At 37.2% G+C, this 23,810-nt stretch overlaps 1 protein-coding gene across 1 annotated transcript in view; it reads right to left on the bottom strand.

The window, feature by feature from the left end:
* Positions 1–977: 977 nt before the first annotated feature.
* DNAH12 (dynein axonemal heavy chain 12) overlaps positions 978–23,810 on the bottom strand; it is a 236,187-nt gene continuing 213,354 nt past the window's right edge. The window contains exons 64-75 of the mRNA XM_027121150.1: positions 18,740–18,890; positions 18,276–18,529; positions 17,932–18,072; positions 16,255–16,392; positions 14,720–14,953; positions 14,249–14,437; positions 12,100–12,203; positions 10,342–10,546; positions 4,504–4,641; positions 3,957–4,048; positions 2,589–2,656; positions 978–1,368 (exon numbers count right to left, since the gene is read on the bottom strand). Of these exons, the coding sequence (XP_026976951.1) occupies positions 1,178–1,368; positions 2,589–2,656; positions 3,957–4,048; positions 4,504–4,641; positions 10,342–10,546; positions 12,100–12,203; positions 14,249–14,437; positions 14,720–14,953; positions 16,255–16,392; positions 17,932–18,072; positions 18,276–18,529; positions 18,740–18,890 (1,905 nt within the window). The 3' untranslated portion in view covers positions 978–1,177. The remainder of the gene's footprint in view (positions 1,369–2,588; positions 2,657–3,956; positions 4,049–4,503; positions 4,642–10,341; positions 10,547–12,099; positions 12,204–14,248; positions 14,438–14,719; positions 14,954–16,254; positions 16,393–17,931; positions 18,073–18,275; positions 18,530–18,739; positions 18,891–23,810) is intronic.

Here is a 23,810-nt window from a genome sequence, read left to right on the forward strand (position 1 = left end):
GTCTGGCACATTCTCCCTGTTTTTTATATGTGGTTTAGCTCTGTTTGAAAACATGATCTCTTTTTTTCACTGCTGTATTCATTAAATTTAAAAGATTAAACATTCTATTCCTGGAATAAAATGCTTTTGCAGGGGGTTGGCCATGTGAAGTGAATTCGTTCTCTTAGGGCTCATGCACATAGACACTACAAACCAGAATCAATTTTCTACTTAAGAGAGGCCAAACATTTTGCACTGACTGAATTATCAAAAGTGACTGTCCCAATGGTCCTGATTCACTGGGATGCTGCACCTACATTTTCTTTGGATTACACAGCTGCGGCCTAAAATGTCCAGGGACTCCTAAGGAAGGAATAAAAGATAATAAAATAAGATAATAAAAACATGGTAATAAAATTTTGACTATAATTTTGTTTTGTTGAAATGTTTAAAAATTGTTAATATACACTAATAACTTTAAGTGCATACTAAATAATAATAAGAATAACTACTAAAAATAACAAAGAGCCCACCTGGCATTTCCAATTAAATACGAAGCAGATGCCAAGAAGCATGATACCACCTCAAGTGTGTAGGATTTCCCTCCAGTCATCTCACTGCCTTTGCATGTCAATTCACTGCTTTGCGTTTCCTTTCCTTGTCACAGGGGTACTGTGAGAAATGGAACTAATGTTTTAAAAGTATGAAGAAAGGGGTTTCAGTCTGAAATTGTTTCAACATTTTCCTTATTTACAATTTATTTATTTTTGTATTTGAAATGTTTGTGTATAATCACTTCACATAGGTGAGTGGAAATTATTACTGAAGCTGATGAAATGACTTAACACTTGTGAAACAGATAATTTCTGATATTAGTTAAATTTTATCCAGTCTTCCTAAATCTGTTTTTCACATATATATCAAACTAAAAAGAGGAACTAAATAAAAGTTTCAAAGATTTTCCACATTTCTTTTCACGTTTTTCTTCCACAGATGTCTGTGATCTTGAGAGTCCATGTGGAAGGCTGTGCTCCAGTTGAGACTGGTACATCAGGGAGGAGAACCATGCAAAGACCACTCACAAAGATCATTTAAAAGAATTACACCAAGATGCTTGGGTTTTATAATATATATATTTTCAAGTAAGTGAAGGCAATTTTTTTTAACTTCTTTCAGATGTTTTCTTAATTTGTCCAATTTAGTCATCCAACTGACAAAGCAGAGCAACCCCACGTTTGATCCAGTGTTGAGTGGGTTGGTCTGTTTTCAACAGCATTGCAATGACAAAATTAGTCGAATGTCCTGTGGTGGAAAGAGTTCCTTTACGTTCACTTGTCTTGTAAAGAGGACAGACATAAGCATTCGACTTCACAATCTCAGACTTTTTAGCTTGAAGAAAAAGGAAATATATTCATTTGATAAAAGGAAAACAGCCACTGGTACTAAAAGAACAACTATTTATCTTGTAATAAAATGACCAGTACTAAATCTAAGATCATGATTATGATATTGAACATTTTAAAGTTATTATTGTTGTGTTTTTACAGTTGGCATATAATTATGGTTGAGAAACAAGGTAAATGATTTCATATGGTGCATGATTCTAGGTCTGGAGGACAGGAATTGATTTTAAAGACCTGATCACTTAGCAGGTATGAAAACACTCAAGAGGACTTGGGAGAGAAGGAGAAATTAGGGAAGAAGGAATGAAATACAGCATAGGTAATGGAGCAGATGCAGAAAGAGAAACACAGCTGCTTAGAGCTCTAATACAAGAAATCCATAAATTAGAAGCTGAAGTTACTATTTTTTTTCAGCAGGTTATTACTAAGAAAAATATACCAACTCTTACCTACTCACAGAAAGAATCTATACACAATCCTTGAAAAGCCAGATATGAGATATTAGGAATCCTTCTAAACTGAAGCCACATTTGTCATAGTTATAAATGAACTGCTTTAATAATAAAAAATGCTTAATGGGTTGAGTGGTGATTGGGTAATTTATAAATTTTTCATTTATAGTTATTTGAGAAATAAAAAATAGAGAAGAAAGAAAAAACAAAAGAATGAGCTTCAATTGTTCAGATTTGGTGGGGAAATGATGATTGCAGAAGGAGGGAAGGAACAAGTAGGTTTCCCAAGGGGGCAAAATTGGCCTCCACCCCGTGTGGCTTGCAACATCTGTACCTTGGGGCACCTGGCTGGCTCCTAGGCCTAGGAGTTTCTTATAGCCAGAAAACTCTAGTCATTAGCTGGAGACTGTGTCAAGCCTATTTGTGTCTCTGAGAGGTATGCAAAGGTACTTCAGAATCAAAATATTGATGGGAAGCTCTAGACTGAAAAAGGAGAAGTGTAGCAGAGGGGAAAAGGAAACATTATATCCCATGGGATAAGAGCAAAAAGAGGCAGAATAATATTCCTAAAATAATATAAATGCAACCCAAAAAGGCAGAACAATATATTTCCATTGTAAACATTAAGTCACTATTTACTATAATTGAACAAAATCGTAATAGGTTTGAACAGAGACTTATTTGGGGAAGCAGTTATAATATCTATCATTATCTTTCCTAAAACTCTACAAAGTTCTATTAGAAATATATTTACTTGGTTTTATCCATATTATGGGCATCAGGTCAAACAGAAGTTTGGGGTATTGTTCGGCAAGCAATCCGCTGTGAAGAGAAATTGACAGACGTTTATTAGAAATAAAATAAAATTTGCATCTTAGAAATTGCTACTTAGCTATTGGCTTTTAATACAAGAGAGGACCAGAGATATGCAGGAAAAGAAATGTAAAAACAAAACCAAACAAAACCAAGGAAGAGGCAATGAAGAATCGAGAGAAACAGAAGAAAAATATGGAAAGGCAATGTGTCAAACAGTGGACAAATATCAATTCCTGCCATTTTAAAAGCACTGTCCATGAGGCAGACACTATGCTGTCACATTTAACCTTCTCAATAGTCTTGTCCCCATTTCTAATCCTATTTCAGAGATGAAGAGTGGAAGGAAGCTCAGAGAGATTGAGTACTTTTCTCACAGTAACACAGCTCTTAAATGCCAGCATGAGGATTCAAACACAGATCTATCTATCTAGAAAATGTGGTTTATTTTCCCTATGCTACATTGTTTGTTTCTTTGCTTGCTTGTTTGCTTGCAAGAGGAGGGAAGAAAGGGATGAAAAGATGAATACATATATAAGGAAACGTAAGTTAAGAGAAATGTCAGCAGAATGATGAAAATGAAAAGAGAAATAATCAAATGAACTATGTGCAGCTAAGTCTCCTCATATCACTGTCTTAGAACCATCTCTGTAAAACCACCTTCATGCTCCTTCTTAAGTGACTTTCCCTGCCTCGGGCTTTAACCCTCCCTTGAGAGCAAAGTGTAACCCTGACTCTGGAAATAGAAGATTATGCTTAGTAATGGATTGTTAAAGAGCAGGGCTTCAAGGGAAATAATCTTTCCCTTTCTCATATGTCTCTCTGTGTGTATATAAATATATATATACACACATATGCACTGTTTAGTTTCCTAAGCTGGAAATTCAGTATTTATTTAAAATATGTACTTATTATGTCATCAAAATGCAAGAAACAGTTTTCCATTCACCAGGAGAAATGGGAACTTTACTATAAACTGTTTGAAACTGAGGTGCTCCTACACATTACCAAACAGAATGTAACTGTTATAAAATAGAAGAAGGAAAATAATTTCAACTAACTTTTCTACTAGTAAGACCATTGAAATATTAACTCAAAATTGTTCAGAACCTGAAATTACTCACTCATTAACTGTCCGAGCCTGAGTAATGACTTATGGCAAGAATTCTGATATTATTTATTACTTGTCGTATTCTCTAGAAGAAGTCTTTTGGTTGATGGGGATGGCAGGGGGGAAAGGTAGCAGACAGCTTATCTCACCTATGATTCAACTACAAATGAATAGGTCTTTGCAGTTGAAACTACTGACCTTGTTCTGTCCCAGCGTGCTCCATCCAGATATAATCCGTGGATATAAACGCCATTTTCTGGTGTTCCCTCAGATGTATCAGAAGAAATAACCTGAAGGCAGAAGCACACACTAGCAATGATTTCCTCCCTAGCAACTTTGTCTCATAAAGAAAGCAGTAGCTAAATCTTCAGAACATATTCAGGGAAACTCCTCCATATAATAGCTTCTTAAACTGTAAGACTTTTTCAGTAAAATGTAAATCTAAAAATATATAATACGATTCCTTTTGACATATTTTATATGGTTTTACTGTACCTCATATTAATTTTTTGCTAAGATAGAAAAACAGCATTAGATTATTTGAATTGAATATTGAGATATATAAAAATTCTCTCATAAAGATAGCAAGACAAATACTATATACTTTCTTCATGAACACAAAGAATGGAAAGAAGTAGAATTGTTTGTAATGGGCTATAAAAATATGAATTCCCCATATCCTCCTTGCTTAAATACATGCCTTTGATGTAATGATATACTCTGGAGTTTAAGGAGTTTACTGTACCTCAAATTCATATCCTAGTAAATCAATAGGGATGGTATATTTTCTGGCATAATTCTGCATCGCGCCAGTTAAAAAGGCTTGGGTGAAAAAGAAACCTGAGAGCCAAAACACACGAGGTTTTCCTGAATTATACCAGTCCTACAAAGGAAAAAAAAAATGCATTATGTTCATTTTTCAACTTAAGAATCACCTGACATACAATTCCTGATTCTGGTTTTTGTGTATGTTGCCCACACTTTCCATCACAGGACGCTTTCCTGACACCAAACACACAACCTATCTTGGCCCTTCTACCTTTTATTCCTTCTAGTTACTCTTCTTGGAAAATTCAAACTAACCTTAACATTAACCTGAATAAAACAAAATTTGAAAGATTCAAATCTTCTGCAAAAAGGCAAATGTAAATTATTTGAGGGTTTATTACATTACTTAATACCACTCAACCAAAGAGAGAAAAAAAATACCACTCAAAAGCAACCATCTTGGGGCTTCCCTGGTGGCGCAGTGGTTAAGAATCCGCCTGCCAATGCAGGGGACACGGGTTCGAGCCCTGGTCCGGGAAGATCCCACATGCTGCAGAGCAACTAAGCCCATGTGCCACAACTACTGAGCCTGCGCTCTAAAGCCTGCAAGCCACAACTACTGAAGCCTGCACACCTAGAGCCCGTGTTCCTCAACAAGAGAAGCCACCGCAATGAGGAGCTCACGCACAACGAAGAATAGCCCCTGCTCGCCACAACTAGAGAAAGCCCGCACGCAGCAACGAAAACCCGGCTCAGCCAAAAATAAATAAATAAAATAAATAAATTTATTTAAAAAAAAAAGCAAATATCTTTAGACATCTTATGCATTGTCTAACTATAGCCCTCATGTGTTGGTTCCAGTTCCTTAATCCTCTTAAACTCCCTGCCTCCACATCCACTATCCCTGTTCCAGTTTAGATATCCTGGCCTTCTTTCTGTATCATGTGTACCTCTTCTTGTTTCTTCCCTCTGTCTGCTCAGTACATCTATAACGATGCTGCCAGAGTACACTTCTCCATGCATGGTTTAGATCAAGTTTTAGCATCTTTAATTCTTCAGCAATCTACTACTACCCTACCAAATTAAAGTCTAAAACATCTTAGTCTCCTATTCAAGCTACTTCACAACCTGGCCCCAGATTGTATTTAAAGATCCATTCCTTTTAGTTCCCCTTTAAAAATCTTACATTCTAATCAGAATGTACTTTTGGTGGTCTCTTCTCTGCACTGGGTGGACATCTGTTGTTTTTTCTGCTTATCTTAAAGTGGCACTACTCTTATATCTCTCTGGAGGATGAACCCTCCTACACTTTCAATCGAAACACTTCTGGTGGTGGAAATGCACCTTCTGGAAGTGGGCATGTCATTCACGCCTAGCTGATCATACCTGCAGTCATAGTGACTGATTCAGGAATGGACATGTGACCCAATCAAAGCCAGAGATGTAGAGACTTTTGCTGGGACTTTTGGGGAAAAGATTCACTCTAAACTCTTTGAAGTTTTGTGGATGTAAGGCCAGAGTTGCTGTTGCTATCCTGCTACCGTCAGACAAGAACCTAACTGAGAATGGAGTTAACCCACAGAGACTGGAGCCGAGAGAAGTGCAAGAAGCCAGGATCAGGCAACAACATTTGCACCCTAGGCCAAATGCTGCCTGGAGTCACTTTACTCCCTGGCTTTTTCAATTACATGAGGGAACAAACTTAATTTTTGCTTATGTCAAAATTTTTACAACAGAATCAATCCTAAATGATATAGTGCCTTTCATCCTACAGCTGTCTCTTAAGTCCTCTTCCTTTATTTGTAGTGTCCAAAACCATTCATCATTTAGACCAGCTCAAATGCTACCTCATCCAATAAACAAACTCTGCTTTCCGAAGTAAAAGAACTCTCTCCCTTCTTTGAATTCCCAGAGCATCTTATATGTTGCTCTTAGCTTTTTCTTAGATACATAGATTATCTTCCTGTAGACTATTGGCAACTTGAAGGTAACCTGGCAACTTTATCCAGCAACAAAGCGCTTTAGACAAAGTGGGTCTCAATTCACATTTGAATGAACAGATGAATTAACAAAACGAACTTTGTCTCTGAGTGAGCAGCACACTATGGGAAGAAGCCAGCTTTGCTCCCTGGGAAGAAGAGAACAAACCACTGCTGGAGATGTTGCAACAGTACAAGCTGTCAGATCAAGAAGAAGAAGAGAAAGAGATGGAGCTTGACAAGGGTACAAACCAAGCAGAACTAGTATCATGCACAAGAAAGCTATAAAAACCCAGAGGCAAGTGTATAGAACGTTCCCTTGCTCACTCCAGGGCTTCATTTAGCCAAGAATGTCATGAGTGTCTGGATCAGCTACTTACATACAATCTCTGAATTAGCTACCATTTACTGAGCGCTTAGTGCATACCGTAGGCGCTAAGTAATTTACATGCATCATCTCATTTAGTCCACGAAATAATTCAGTGAGTTAGGAATTATTCCTCCCATTTTACTGATGAGGAAACTGGGGTGTAGAAAGATGAGTATCTTGCTCAAAGTCACACAGATACTAAGTGTCGGATCCCAGATTTAATCTGAGATTCCAGCCAGTGTGCAAAAAGCTTAAAAAAAAAAAAAAAAAGCACAGGCAGGAGGAAGGGAAGGTAAGTAGGGTGAACAGTGAGAGAGAAATGAGAAAAGAAGAAAAAACTCCAGATGACTCAATTTGTTTAATTTGTTAACTCTAAGAATCATTAGGAGGTAAAGTCAAGAGTCCAGGGGAGAGAAAGATGATGGGAAAACTGTGCAGCTTCTGTAAGGGTAAGAAAACAATAGGGAAGATCCATTCAGGGGAAGAGATTTGTGGTGAAGGATGATAAACATGCCCAATAATGAGTGAGATTTTCCTTTCTCATTCAAACAGAATGATTCCAAGGGGAAAGCCAATTTCGGAAAGTAGAGTTTGATATGAACTTTATATTAACAATAACAACAAAGGAAATTTGTCCTGGATATTATTCTAGCTGGCACCATACCAGGACCCCTCTAGGGGACCAAGCTAAAGACTCTTCAAGGCCCTTCAGGAACAAAGCAGTATACGAGAAATGTAAGCACTTCCGATTAAAATTTCAGAAAAGTTTAGGAAATGAAAAAAAGCAAGATTATGTCAAGGGGAGGATGGAATTAACTATATGTCAGATACTTTTGATAAGGGACAGAAACTACTGAAGCCCGCGTGCCTAGAGGCTGTACTCTGCAAAAAGAGAAGCCACTGCAACAAGAAGCCTGCACACTGCAATGAAGAGTAGCCCCTGTTCGCGCAACTAGAGAAAGCCCGCACACAGCAATGAAGACCCAACGCAGCCAAAAAATAAATAAATTTTTTTAAAAAATGTAAAAAAAGCCCTTATATTCTGATTCTTTTGTTAAGTGTATAATCTACATAAAAAGCTCCTATAAATTAATTTTTTAAAAAATTTTCAAAGAAATATGGGCCTAGGAGATGAAGAGGCAATTCAAATCAAAGAGGAAATAAAAAAACACCTAGAGACAAATGAAAACACAACAATCCCAAATTTATGGGATGCAGCAAAAGGAGTCCTAAGAGGGAAGTTTATAGAGATACAAGCTTACCTCAGGAAACAAGAAAAATCTCAAATAAACAACCTAACCTTACACCTAAAGGAACTAGAGAAAGAAGAACAAACAAAACCCAGAGTTAATAGAAGAAAAGAAATCACAAAGGTCAGAGCAAAAATAAATGAAATAGAGACTAAAAATAAATAAATAGAAATAAAATAGAAAAAAATCAATGAAATTAAAATAGAAAAAAAATCAATAAATAAATAAAATAGAAAAAAATCAATGAAATTAAAAGCTGTTTTTTTGAAAAGATAAACAAAATTGATAAACCTTTAGCCAGACTCATCAAGGAAAAAAGGGAGTGGGCCCAAATCAATAAAATCAGAAATGAAAAGGGAGAAGGTACAACCAATATACACTACCAAATGTAAAATAAATAGCTAGTGGGAAGCAGCCATAGAGCACAGGGAGATCAGTTTGGTGCTTTATGACCATCTAGAGGGGTGGGATAGGGAGGGTGGGAGGGAGACACAAGAGGGAGGAGATATGGGGATATATGTATATGTATAGTTGATTCACTTTGTTATAAAGCAGAAACTAACACACGATTGTAAAGCAATTATACTCAAATAAAGATGTTAAAACACACACACACACACGAGATATCACCCTGCATCTCTCAGAATGGCTATCATCAAAATTAACACAAATAACAAATGCTGGCAAGGATGTGGACAAAAAAGAACACTTGTACACTGTTGGTGGGAATTTAACTTGTTGCAGGCACTGTGGAATACGGAGGTTTCTCAAATAACTAAAAATAGGACTAACATATTACCCAGCAATTCCAGTCTCAGATATATATCGGGAAAAAAACAACACTAATTTGAAAAGATACATGCACCCCAATGTTCATAGTAGCCTTATTTACAATTGTAATATATGGAAGCGGCCTAAGAGTCCATCAGCAGATGAATGGATAAAGTAGATGTGGTATATATATACAATGGAATACTACTTGGCCATTAAAAAGAATGAAATTTTGCCATTTGAAGAAACATGGGTGGACTTGGAGGAAGTTATGCTAAGAGAAATAAGTCAGACAGAGAAAGACAAATACTTTATGATGTCACTTATATGTGGAATCTAATAAATACAACAAACTAGTATATACAGCAAAAAGAAGCAGACTCACAGATGTAGAGAAAAAACTAGTGGTTACCAGTGTGGGAGTGCAATGTAGGGGTGGAGGAGTGGGAAGCACAAATTACTGTGTGTAAGATAGGCTCAAGGATGTATTGTACAATGTGAGGAATAAAACCAATATCTTGTAATAACTGTAAATGGAAAGTAACCTTTAAAAATTTTATAAAAAGATTAAAACAAACAAAAATAGTCCCATGAAAAACTGGCCTAGGAGATGAATAGGCAATTCACAGGAGAGAACACAAACAGCAAACACACATACCAAAAGAAGCACAGACTCACTAATAATCAAAGAAACTCAAATTGAAACAAAGATATGCTTGACCTATCAGATTGGCAAAAATTAAAAAGCAATGTATGAGAAAGCCTATCTCTCCACATCTTCACAAGTAGGGTTATTTTATTATTAGCTCCTATAGTGAAACAGATAAAGCGTTTGTATAATAAAAGGGCAACTGAACACTGAGAGGTCATATACCTATGTGAATTTCCAAAATGTATTTTGGGGGCTCTCCCCACCCACTATCCTCACATAAGCATCAACCATAGGATGGGGGCAAGCAGAGGAGTTGGGGAGGAAAAAGAGTGTGCTGCCTTACACATCCTTTATGTGTGAGATTGCAGGGTGAAGCGTTCGGAGATTTCAAAGCACTCCATCTTTTCCCTGGTTTTATGAGATAAGAGATAAGAAGCACTGATTTCTAGATAATGGACAATTATTGATAAATCCAAGCCTCAGGCTCTTTTTGTGATTTACCATCAGTAGGAAAATCACAAGACCAAGTTGTGAATCTTCCGAAATATAAATGTCACATATTACTTGGGTTTGGGTAAAATAAAATTTTAATTTTCTACTAGTACTTTGAAATGTGTGTAATTTTCAATATTCTAAAATTTTGATTAGATTACCATGAAACTACTAATCCATTTCATCTAACTCAGAGACATTCAAGTGACCACAGCCAATTTCTAGTATCTCTTCTAGTATCTCCCAAAAAATGAAATAATATATATGTTATAATATATATATATTATATATAATTTTTAACCTGTAAAAAGTTCAGCCGGGCTAGAAAGTCTGTGATGTAACTTCCTAGGGGTTTAAGACTTGGGTATGATCGTCGGGCCCATATTTCTGGAACCTTTCCAACAAGCAGACTGCCAGAGAGTGCCTCCAAAGCAGAATCCATGACAACCACGCCCTTAATAGCTTTTTCAAGGTCCTGTAGAGTGTTGCGTATAGTTTTAATTAAACTGCAAGGAAAGAAATTGTGTCATCAACATATATGATACTAAATACCAACATACAGTCTTTCCAGTAGAAGAAATAGCAGGATACCATTCACAGCTTTATGGGAGTGTATTCCCAAAGTGTGGTCACCTCCCACTTGATAATATAAAGTAATTTTAGGTGATACTTGGATGCACATTTTTCATCTTATTTATTACATATGTATTTTTAAATATAGAAAATAATATAACTTGCATATCAAAATTGGTGCTTTCAAGGTATTATTGCTTAAAACCAGGCAAATTTAAACAGAGAATGATTTAAGAAAAAATATCAGGTAAATAATGTTATAGGTGATATGCAAATATGAAGAAAGTTATAAAGGTACGATACAATGGCTGAAACTTTGGAAACACTGAATTAAAACATACAGTGTATATTCATTTATACCCTTGCAAGTACTTTGTTTCCCACTGAGGCCCAAACTGCTAAGAACACCATAAATATACCTGAAGTGAGGGTTTTAGCCTAGAAGCCTAAGCAACTGAGAGAGAGTATGTTATGATATGTAAATACATATGGTATTTGTATAAGAATTACTAAATTAATTAAGGCATCATAGTGTTTTAATATGCTTTATTTTAAAATTTCAAAAAGTCTGGAAACTGAAACAAACTTGGAAACACTAGAAAATTCATAACCAAAACAATTCTCCATTCCTTAATACATTCCAGTATTTAACTGTAGAAAATTCAATTTGAAAATTCAAAGCAGGCGCTTCCCTGGTGGTAGAGTGGTTAAGAATCTGCCTGCCAATGCAAGGATCACAGGTTCAAGCCCTGGTCTGGGAAGATCTCACATGCCGCGGAGCAACTAAGCCCATGCAGCGCAACTAGTGAGCCTGCGCTCTAGGGCCCACGAGCCACAACTACTGAGCCCATGTGCCACAACTACTGAGCCCACTTGCCACAACTACTGAAGCCCATGAGCCTACAGCCCGTTCTTCTCAAAAAGAGAGGCCACCACAATGAGAGGCCCGTGCCACAACAAAGAGTAGCCCCTGCTCGCGGCAACTAGAGGAAAGCCCATGTGCAGCAACAAAGACCCAACACAGCCAAAAATAAATAAATAAATAAATATATTTATTTTAAAAAATTCAAAGCAAATAATTTGTTTGCTATTTTAGGGTACCTAGTCAATCCAGATAGACTCAGGAAGAAAATGGGGGGGGGTGTATATGTGTCAATAGCAGAAAAATGACAAGAGATGTATTTACACATAGACCAAGATAAGGCTCATTCCATCTTCACTTCCTGAGGAGAAGAGCAATAGGTGGATGAGAAATTATGATTAATGAAAATTTTTAACCAGTAAAAGCAGATCTCTATTTCATCACCATTTTTACATTATAAAAGATACCTTCCCTTCTGGGGCAGAAGATTATGCAACTTTAAAAAACTCTAATGAAATGGCAAGTTTTGATAATATTTTCTTAAACTTTTAATTCAATACCAGTGTAACTTTTTATCAACTTTGGTTGGTAGCCTTCTGAATAACTGGGTATAGAGCTCCTTACTTGTTAAATCTTTCCATTTCTTGTACTAAAACAGTATTCATGCTCTCTTCATATCTCACGGGATACTTGAGCAGTGCTGATTCAATGTCAAAGTCATTTGGTAGCTAAGAGAATAGATTTTGAAGATCGCATATTACTCTCAGAATAAATAATTAGTTTCATTCAGCTATAATATCAATTATAGCTAACATTAGGCAATTACTATGTGCCAAGTATTATGCTAACTGCTTTCCAAACATTATCTCATGTAATCTTTACCATTCACTATTAGGTGGCCATCATTATCATTTAAGTACAGATAGGTTAAGTAAATGCCCAAGGGTACACAGTCCAAAAGTGGTCTGTTTAAATCCATAGATCTCTAACACTAAGGCTCATGCTCTTTACTACAGGATAGAGTACTATGAAGAAGATATACATTTCTGAAAAGTTATGTAATTTTCTTTTGTAAATTGAATTTTATTTTCCATTAATAAAACTGATGTACCACTTCATAACTCTTTTTAATTTATTTCCAGTAAATTATCAACTGGCTCAAAATGGATTTGCTTACACCACTATCAAATAATTAATGTATAAAAAAAAATAATTAATGTATAAATGTAGCAAGGTTCCAGGGCATAGGGAAAGAGAAGGCCATTGAGTGTCTGATTTCAATGAGGCATCTCAGAGACACTTGAGGAGAAGCGATAAAGGGGACTTTGGGGTTGGTGATCAAGCCCCAAGACAATGGAATTCACACTCTTAAAGGGGCAAAGGAATTTCCCTATGGGGGAACTCCCAAACTAAGAAAGTTGAGCTGCCCAGACTGTCCCCAGGCAATGGTCCTTGGGTGGTACAAAAGAATTCTAAGTCATATTAGGTGGTGTCACTCAAGGCACATTTGGCTCAGCACAAACATTCTACCCCAATTAAGTCCTATATGCCACTTCCAGGTAACTTCCTGCTAGGGATCTTGTAAGAGCCACCATTTTGGGAGGGCAAGAGCCTTGCCCCGAAGAGATAAACCACACAAGAAGAAGGGGCTGAGGGTGAGAAGAGGCAAATGGCAGAAGCAGAAGTCCAAGGGTGGAGGTTGGAGGAGACTAGCTTGATTTTACCCAGGGGTAGAAGGCAGTGTTGCTCCCTTCTCCTCTCCAGTGGCCACAGCCAGGTTTAAGGTGAGTAGGCTCTACTTAAGGACTGGTGTAAGGCAAGGGTACCAACTGTGAGAGTAGAGTCGGTGCCATCCGTGGTTTTTCAAGGCAGATGGGGTAGGGGTCAGGTTCTGCTCTGTCAGAGTGCCTGACACTGAAATATGGGGATAATTATAGTATTTATCCTGGAGGGGAGTTGTGAAGATCTGTGCTTAGCACCATAAAGTCCTCTTAGTAGTTCTTTACTGAATTTAAGACACAGAAAAAAGTGAGAAAAGAGATTATCATTCCACTTTACCAAGAGGGCTAAGTACATTGGGCTGTAGTATGGGGGGGAAAAAAAGGCTGTAGCTGTTAATTTAGTGCTGATCTTATTTCCCTGTGCCTCCTCACTTCTGAAGGTATAGATTAAAAACCATTCCCTCCTTGAACCAGCAAGTTCAGACCATTTCCTCCATTTAAAAAAAGTAGGTCCGGGCTTCCCTGGTGGCGCAGTGGTTGAGAGTCCACCCGCCGATGCAGGGGACACGGGTTCGTGCCCCGGTCCGGGAAGATCCCACATGCCGCGGAGCGGCTGGGCCCGTGAGCCATGGCCGCTGAGCCTGCGCGTCTGGAGCCTGTGCTCCGCAACGGGGGAGGCCACAACAGTGAGAGGCCCGCATACCACAACAAAAAAAAAAAAAAGAAAAAAAAAAGTAGGCCCACCATCTTTATTTAGAAATAATAATAAATCATATATTCAGTAGCTTATCCACAACTGTAGTTACTAAGAACTTACTATTTGCCAGGCATTATGCAAAGCACTTTAATTTAATGATCTCCTTAATGTTCACAAGAACATTACACAGCTGGTACTATTATCACCACTTTACAGATTTGAAAACTAATGTTCAGAAAGGCAAAGTATCTCACTCAAGGTCATAATGCTGCTAAATGGAGTTTTCAAGTTGACATTTCAGTGCCATTTTGATTTATGTTATATTACAAGTAACATATCTTAAGCTAAACATTACCTTGTTGAGAATATCTTTGGTAATTTCTAGTAGAATCTGGTCAGCACTTCCTGAGGATCCTGTCTGTTTGGAGCCTCCTTGGGTGAGGAGCAAGGACTCAAAGAGGATTTTTGTTTGTTGAAGATCTTTGGAGATATCAACATTTTCATGTAATCCAAATATCTCAGGGTGTTGAGTAAATGGAAGTTTCTACCAGAAAATAGATTCAACAAGCATCACATTTTCACTGGATACGTTAATTCATAAGGTAGACATGTGCAGACCAAAAAGGGTTAAAAATCAACTAAACATCAAACAACAGAGGAATCAAACTTTTCCAGTTTTCAGTAACTACTAGAAACAAAATATATTGAAAGCTGATTGAACCATAGGACTTGTCTAATCCTATACATTATGGGGGACTACTTCACTCATTTGCTTTTTAGAAAAATCACACTTGAATCTCACCCTATTTTCAGTGATATCAGTTACCTTAATGAATTCAATGTACTCATCATAAGTGCCTTTGGGAGGTGCAAAATAGTTTCCACTGGGAGAAAACTTATAATGAGAGTTTTCAATTATGTTTGCGTTATAAAAGTCAGCCAGCATGGTTAAGAGGAGACGTCTGTCCCAATCATCTGTCACTCTTCCTCCATAGTTACACTCTCCAGTCAGGTAAGAGATAGCTTCAAATGGAATTGTATCATATTCATTTATAAATAACTGAAACAAAGGAAAAATGAAATGAGAAAAACCTTAAAGTATTTCACTTCATTTCCATTTTAAGATGGCCTTAAATATCTATCAATCAATCAATCATCCATCAATCTATACACATGGAAGTGGGGTTGGAAGAATTATCATCATGGTTGTTTTGAAGCCCCATGTCATAAAGGCCCTTATCACAGCACAGAAGCAGAAAAATACAATATTCTGTGGTTGTCTAGTTGGATTAATATATTTGGTAAAACATGACAGAAATAATGGGAAAGTATTGGAGTTGGACAGACCCGAGTTCAAATCTTACCTCAATGGGTAAATTTACTTCTTAGCTTTGGTTTTCTCCAAAACAGGGATAATACCCACCTTACAGGGTTGCTGTGAGAATTAAAATTCATGTAATTAATGTGCCTAGTTCAAAGTCTGAGTGAGTAGTAATTTATAGCGGACATTTGATCTTTTTCCTTTGGTGGGGGGCTGCTGACCATCTCATGCATCTCATGTTTCATTTTAAGTCTACAGAAACTGAAAAAGCCGACCACTCACTTTCTCAGCCTCCATTATGGCTAAAGCCTAGGCTTGTGACCTGGGCTTGGAAACTCAGATGTAGCCATCCTAGACTGAACTGGGGTTTAGGGTGCAAAGAAGCAGGAACAGCAAAGAATTTTTTTGATGACATCAGAGAGTATGTAGTAGACTAGTGTCTGTGTGGCAGTTATGAGCTGTGGTGTCTGATATTTAATAAGAGTAGAAGGAATGCTGTTACCAGACATGATATGATTCTGGATATGACTGTGGATGCCTTGGCTCTCCAGCCATCTTGGTGATTCTGTGACCTACCCAATATTCTTTCAATAAATTCCTTTTCTACTGTTTTTGTTGACTGATAGAGCTAAATTGTAGATCTGACTGAGTGGAGGCTAAGAGTAGAGTATAGTGAGGACCTATATAAAGCCAACACTGAGGAGGGCACTGCAAAAAGAAAGAACTAGGGTCCTTGATGGCAACACTTTTGTTGAATCAACCAACTCCAGAGAGTCTGTCCTTCCTCTGCAACTCTTTTTTATGTGAGATAAAAAGTTTCATTATGGTTTAAGCCAGTTTGAATCAGGTTTCCCATTATCTGCAGCAGAAAAATGCAGATGGAGATTATGCTTTATAAGCCAAAATTATAATTATTAATACCATCTAGCCAACTATTAGTGGTGTTGGGAGAACTGAATAAGTCATTCTAAGCAAAGGGAATTGCCTAGGGCCTGGTACACAGTGATCCTCCATCAATGTTAGTTCCTTTCTAATTTTACCTGTAGTTGTCGAATACTGATGCGTAAATCTGATTCATTAAATCCATATGGAATATTCCAACCAAGAGGACCAAATTTCTTTCTCTCTTGCACAAGGGCATGAAAAAAACAAACTCCAAAGAGTAACTTCTCCCATGCCTTTAAGATAAAAATATGCAACAAGGAAAAAATCTGATCAGGTTTCCATTACTAAAATGAGGGGAACTGATGATCTTTCATTATAAGGTTCTATGATCATATATCTCTACAAACTTTTATTTAGAAAGACTATCCAAAATAATGCTTACTATAAAAAGTATTAATCTTATGACTTATCCAAAACCTCCAAGCTAGACAAACTACAATAACATTATACTTTATTAAAATGCCATAGTGCTAGAGAGACATGCCAAGATGGCAGAATAGGAAGACCTTGAACTCACCTCCTTCCTTGATACACCAAAATTACAACTACTTACAGAGCAACTATCTATGAGAACAAACTGAAGGTAGAAGAAAAGATTTTCCACAACGAAAGACATAAAGAGAGAACCACAAGATGGGTAGGAGGATCAGAGACATACTGTAGTCAGGACCCAGGTTTGCTGACCCACAAATGAGAGGAAAATCACAATTATAGAGGTCCTCCCCAAGGAGTGAAGGGTCTGAGCCCCACATTGGGCTCCCCAGTGTAGGGGCCCTGCACTAAGAAGACAAGCCTCCAGAACATCAGGCTTTGAAAGCCAGCAGGGCTTATGTTCAGGAGAGCTGGTAGGCTATAGAAAACAGAGACTCCACTCTTAAAGGGTGTGTGCAAAATCTCCTTAGTGCTGATGTTTCCTTCCATGCAGGGAAACTTCAATTAATGTAACACTCCTGGATTTTCTCCATCCTTATACTCACTGGTGGAGGGAGGAGTACCTATCTGACGGGTAAATTTGGGGAAAGTCAAGCAAATATGCTTTGCTCAGCTTTTCCCTTTTCTCTCTTAGAAGTGAGCTTCCGGCAGGGAAGGAAGTTTTCCTCTGTTCCTCTGGGTAGATAAATGTACTTAATTCTGGGTTCAGTAATACTAAGCCCACTTGTTCACAGATGTAAACTACATCTTCCAACCTAGTCTATATCAGTAATTAAGGTTATAATTTGGTTCCCATATGTTTGTACTTTTTCCTGTTTCTTAACTGGTAAGAATTTGGGCAGAGAAAAGGAGTGCTATTTATTGGAACTCCTAACGTCCTCAATACCATGTGCAAAACTTTTTTACATACGGATACATTGAAGAGTGTTATTAATATGTCAAAACATTATTACTAGAATTTCCATGAAGGCAGATATTTTTGGTGACGGCAGTGTCTATTTTACTCTCACTGCATTATATCGTACCTAACAAACATATTTGTTGAAAGAATAAATAAATGATGTTAAAATAGATTGCTACTCTTGGGTCTTAATTGTCTTAATCAAATGCACTGTTGGACTTTTGTACAAACTAAGAAATGTTCATTCATTCAACAAATATTTATTTGAGTATCTACTACATGGGAAGCAGAACACAAACAACTGGGAATAAAATAACATAGGTAGAATTTCTATCTTCTTAGGAAATGCCTAAAGTTTAATATTAAATAAAATATTTATGTTTTCATATTTTTTCCACTATAAAAACACATTTTAAAAGTTCCAGGGGCTGAGTATTACCAGTTCCTTTCCCTCGCATCCATTGAAAAACTGAGGATCAGAAACTGGATGAGTGAGATATGATTGGAGGAGATTTAGCCGAAGACCCGTAGGAGGCTCATTAGTCATTTTTACTCCATTCTGTAGAATTGTTACTGGGAACTAAGACAAAATAAACAAAGAGCATTACTCTAGATAACCAACTCAAGTCCTAAAAATACATACACTAGTGGATTAAAAATAGGTATAAGGGAGGACTCCAGAAATATTTTTAAAACCTCTTAAGGTTAAGCATTTAAGATATACAATATATCAATAACACATAACCAAATAAATGTACTAAACTCCATAGGAAATAAATATACTTTTGGAGATGGGTAACTTGTGAGCCAAAGCCTAAAGGATGAATTACAGCCTTCGGGAGAAAAATCTTCACATATTTTTTCCAACACGGGCATCCAGGAGACAGCGAGGTGACAGTTCTGTAGGCAAACCCAAGTTCCTTCCTCTATTGCTGCGTTAATCATTTTTGTTGCAATTGGTCCTTGTCCCTGTCCCAGTGAAATAGCTTGAAATTTATTTCCAGACATAGCTTTATCATTTGCAAATTTCAGTAGGCCTAAGAGGGCACAAAAAAATAAATGGTTTCACTGCTTACTCTAAAATTATAAAATGTGCCTTATGTTTCAGTGTATAAGTATTTAATTGTGAATAATTCTAGTTATCTTTCCTTATAAATACCGAATTTACTGATTTACACTCATCTAAGAAATAGATATTGAACAAGATGATTTATTTATAATTTATTAAGTTGACATTATGCACTTACTGGCCATGGGATCTGCTCCTGGAGATAACACAAAAATTAAGGGAATGGTGCAATTTGAATCCAAATAACTCTTTGCCAAATCAAATGGTGGAGGCTCTACAAACTTTTTCCCTAGTTTGTCAGTTACATAGTTAGTTATGGCTGGACTTATCTGTTGAAGAGAGAAAAAATATGATCTTTAGAGTAACTTTTATTTCACATAACAACTTTGATTATTACTGAAAACCGACAGAGTAAACTATGAGTCTAATGGATAAGAAAAGCATGCAGCATATCATAGGCAAAGCGCTAATTTTCCTAATATATAAAAGGTATCTATAAATTGATGGGACAAGACTAACAATCCAAAAGAAAATGGGCAAAGAAGATAAACAGTTTATAGAAAATGAAATAGAAATGGATCTTAAACATAGGAAAAGATGCTCAACCTCATTTAGTATAGCAGAGACTGCAAACTGTCCCCATTCTGTGTCTCCTTTTGGTAACAGAACCCCAAGTTTTCCCAACCTTTCATGCAGCTAGATGTGGCTATGTGACTAAGTCTTGGCCAGAGAAATACAAATGGACATTATATATGGAGCTTCCAGATCCTATTTTTTATAAGGAAACTGTTTGCCTTCAACACTCTCTTTTCCTGTTCAACAGATGTGGTGTTCATGACCCAGCTTCAATCTCACTGACAAGGACCACACTTTAGGAGTCTTCTCTAGCATGAGAGAAGGAACTTGAATCTATGGATGATCTCAAGAACAGAGGTGCCCTGCCAGCCCTCAAGCAAATACTCTGGGCTGTTAGGAGAGATAGAGAAAATAACTTCTATTTTATTTCAGCTACTGTATTTTAGGTCCCTTTGTTACAGCAGCTTTGTCTATACCCTAATACTTATAAATAAGAAAAATACAAATTATAATTTTACTTAGATACCATTTTTCACCATCAGCTTGTTATATAAATGGGACAAAGATAGCCTGTGTGTATTTACCGCTGGATTGTTTATTTTTCACAGTAGGCTAAAACCTGTTAGCTCAAAAGGCCACTGGCACCAAACTCAAAATGTTACATATTCAACTGTTTTAAACATAGCCCAAATAAGCAGATTTTTAACCATTTAGAGTCTACCTACTTTTCACCCAACGTCTGCTAGCCATAAAAAGATAAGCCCCAGGATATAAAGACCCCAAGCCACTGCTGCCCTTCAGAGCTCTGACACAGAGACTCTCAGCCGCCATGCTGATGAATAATGTCGTCCAGACACCACACAAGTCCCCTCTCCATTAGGAATTCCCTTGCCTTCCCCTCTCCTTTGGAGTTGTGGACCTCCCCTCACTCCCAGCCTCTGGACAGACACCTGCTATGAGGGATTTCTTCCTCCCCAACAAACAAACCTGTCAAAGTAACATCTAATGAAACTCATGTGCGTTACTGCCACCTCGATCAGCCCCAGAATCCTCAACCCCTCTGCACAGATTGGCAAAGATCCAAAAGTTTGGCAAACAGGGCTTCCCTGGTGGTGCAGTGGTTAAGAATCCGCCTGCCAATGGAGGGGACACGGGTTTGAGCCCTGGTCTGGAAAGATCCCACATGCCGTGGAGCAACTAAGCCCACGCACAACAACTACTGAGCCTGCGCTCTAGAGCCCATGAGCCACAACTACTGAGCCCATGTGCCACGACTACAGAAGCCCACATGCCTAGAGCCCCTGCTCCACAACAAGAGAAGCCACCATAATGAGAAGCCCGTGCACTGCAATGAAGAGTAGCCCCCGCCTGCCGCAACTAGAGAAAGTCTGCACGCAGCAATGAAGACCCAACACAGCCAAAAATAAATAAATAAATAAATAAATATATTTTTTTAAAGTTTGGCAACATACTGGGTGGGCAAAAGTACAGGTAAACAGATATTTTCATATATTGCTGAGGAAGAGCAATCTGGTATAACTTTCATGGAGGACAATTTGAAAGTATCCATAAAATTACAGAGGGCAAATCCACTGACATAGCAATTTTGTTCCTAGGAATTTATTCTGATATATAGTTGCACATGTGAGAAATGACTTTTGAATAAGGTTATTCATTGCAGCATTTTTATAATAAATAATATATAAATATTATAAAGATCCATCAGTAGGAACTGGCTAAAGAAATTATTGTACACTCATACAATGGAATACCATGAAATTGTTAAAAAAAAAGAAAGAGAACCTATTTGTGAATTAGTAGAGAAAAAAGCAATATGCAAAACAGTGGATGCTACCGTTTCTGTTGAAAATAAATGGAAAAAGAATTTATATGTATGTACATTTATATGTGTATAAAAGGACAACAAGAAGCAGATAACATTAACTGCTTGAGAGGAAGGATGATGAATGACTGAGAGATGGAGTCTGGAGGCACACTTTTCATCGTATTCATATATTCATGTGATTCAAAACAGTGCATCAGTTTTGAAACACAGGAAGATGTGACTTATTTGTAAATTATATTAAAATTAATTAAAAATAAAAGAATGCTGTTCATCAATATTAGCAGCAGAAAAATCAGTACAAAGAGGTATCAGACATTATCTTCTAAATGCCAAAGGACTTTCTAAAGGGAATGTGTAGGAATTTGATGGAGAGAGGAGTGATCATCACAGGCTTCTTTGGTCCCGGAAGGTTTGTGGAATACATGGGGAGGAAGGATAGGGGCTTCTATATGGGTAATTTACTGTAGTTGTGAGCAATTCTGTAGTTTTAAATAGAAGTTTCAAGCTGAAAAGAGGTCTGATTAGCCAAGGTAATAGACTGCAAAGCTGTACTTTTGTCATTATTCTACAGGTATTGACAGGCTCCTGAAGGTTTTTTTTTAATAAAGAGCTCACAATGACATAGCAGCTTTTTATTTCTTTCTTTAATAACTACACATGAGCAATGATGAAATCTTTTTCATCCTTTTACCATTAATACCATGTAGAGTTTCCACCTAGCACAGGAGATCTTCAGTATACATTTTTAAGGAAAGGGAGCTGCTGAGGACACAGAGACCTTGCTCCGCATTACCCTACGCACTGGCCAGGGGCAATGCTCCCTGACATGAAGCAACTGCAATCGAGTATGATAGTTTTCTATAGAAAAAGTATCTTGTTCCAGTAATTTAACATGAGAAGAAGTTATAAGACTTTTCTATAATATTAAAATATATATTTTAATCCTTCATGTAAGATACTCTAGAAAAGAAATTATGGAGACTTAAACAGACCTGGATATGGGCTTTGTGAGGATTAATTTTATGTGCCAGCTTGGCTAGGGCACAGTATCTAAATACCTGTTAAGGTATTTTTAAAATAAGATTAACATTTAAATCAGTAGACTTTGAGTAAAGTAGATTACTCTCCATAATGTGATTCGGCCTCATTCAATCAGTTGAAGGCCTTAAGAGAAAAAAAGACCAATTTCTACTAGGAAGAGGGAATTCTGTCAGTAGACCACCTTTGGACTCAAGCTGCAACATCAGCTCTTCCCTGGGTCTGCAGCCTTCAGATTTTGGACTTGCCAGCTTCTCACAATCATGTGAGCCAATTCCTTAAAATCATCAGAATCCTACTGATTCTGTTTCTCTGGAGAATCCTGACCAACACAGACTTTAATTGAATTTGGTTTAATGCAATTAAATCCAACTCAACTCACAGATATTTACTGAGATGTCCAACCATCTGCCAGGTACTGCTTTAAGTCCTGGAGATATTGAACAAAATAAGACACGGGTCCTGACCTCAAGAAGCTCAGAGTCCAGTGGGAGACCCTACCAAGTAGACAGACAATTATTGTGTATTCCAGTGTGGTCAGTGTGGTGTTTAAGCACAGGATCCCAAGCATGGCAGACAAACCAGTAACCCCACACGTGGTACTGAAACAACATCTCCACTGGTCATCAGAGAGCCATTCTGTGGAATGCAAATAGGCAGGGGTTTCCCAGATGCAGAGCTACTCATTCCTAAGTTTACCATGAACAAGGGAAGCTATTTGTGATAAAATAATGAATAAAGCACTGTTTTGGCCTTCAAGGGACTTATTTTCTAGTGAAAGGAACATATATATATATATACATACAACTATCAGGTAGGAAAGAATGAGGTACATTTTAATAATGTACAAAGGTCTTTGGGAGTTAGAGTAAGGAGAAAGACTCAGAAGTCACGTAATTATATAGGCCTCTGTTTGAACCTACTCAGAGACTGAATGAAGCATTCGATAATGCTCCTTGTGAAAAAAATGTAAAAAAAAAAAAAAGGAAAAAGAAAAGACAGGACCATTGCAATCACTTTCAATACCTTCATTTTATATGTGGTTGTAACTGGAACTCAGAAAGGTGAAGTGACTTACTCAAAGTTTTAAGATACATATATAAGCATAGCTTTTAGTTTTTGGGTTTTTTTTTTAACATCTTTATTGGAGTATAATTGCTTTACAATGGTGTCTTAGTTTCTGCTTTATAACAAAGTGAATCAGCTATACATATACATATATCCCCATATCTCTTCCCTCTTGCGTCTCCCTCACCCCCTCCCTATCCCACCCCTCTAGGTGGTCACAAAGCACAGAGCTGATCTCGCTGTGCTATGCGGCTGCTTCCCACTAGCTATCTACTTTACATTTGGTAGTATTTATAAGTTAGTTTTTAGTTTTTTGTTTAAAATTTTTCCTTTCGTAACACTATAACACTTTTCTCGAGTGTATGAAAATTGGTATCAGCCTATTTATTTCACCTAAAGAAAGATTTTTGTGCTTGTTTGAACTAATAAAATTATGACACATTCAAGATTTTTTACTGTCTTCTGCTTCTAGTCAATATTGAGGAAATGGACCAGATTTACCTTCTTGCCATAAAGAACTAAAAAATGGGCAATATTAATGAAACAGCCATTTTCAGACATAAGGCTGTTCAGACAATAGGTGGTACAGGATAGTGATTCCTGATAAAAAAAGAAACAAACAAGGTGAGACCTATTATCCCCTTGACTTTCCTCTGGGAGATACATTCCAGACTGTGGAACAAGGAGAGCAACTGAAAGTGGTACAACACAGTGTTGCTGA

The sequence above is a fragment of the Aethalodelphis obliquidens genome, unplaced genomic scaffold (assembly GCF_003676395.1).
Source record: "Aethalodelphis obliquidens isolate GAN/ISIS:26980383/991018 unplaced genomic scaffold, ASM367639v1 scaffold22, whole genome shotgun sequence".
NCBI lineage: Eukaryota > Metazoa > Chordata > Mammalia > Artiodactyla > Delphinidae > Aethalodelphis > Aethalodelphis obliquidens.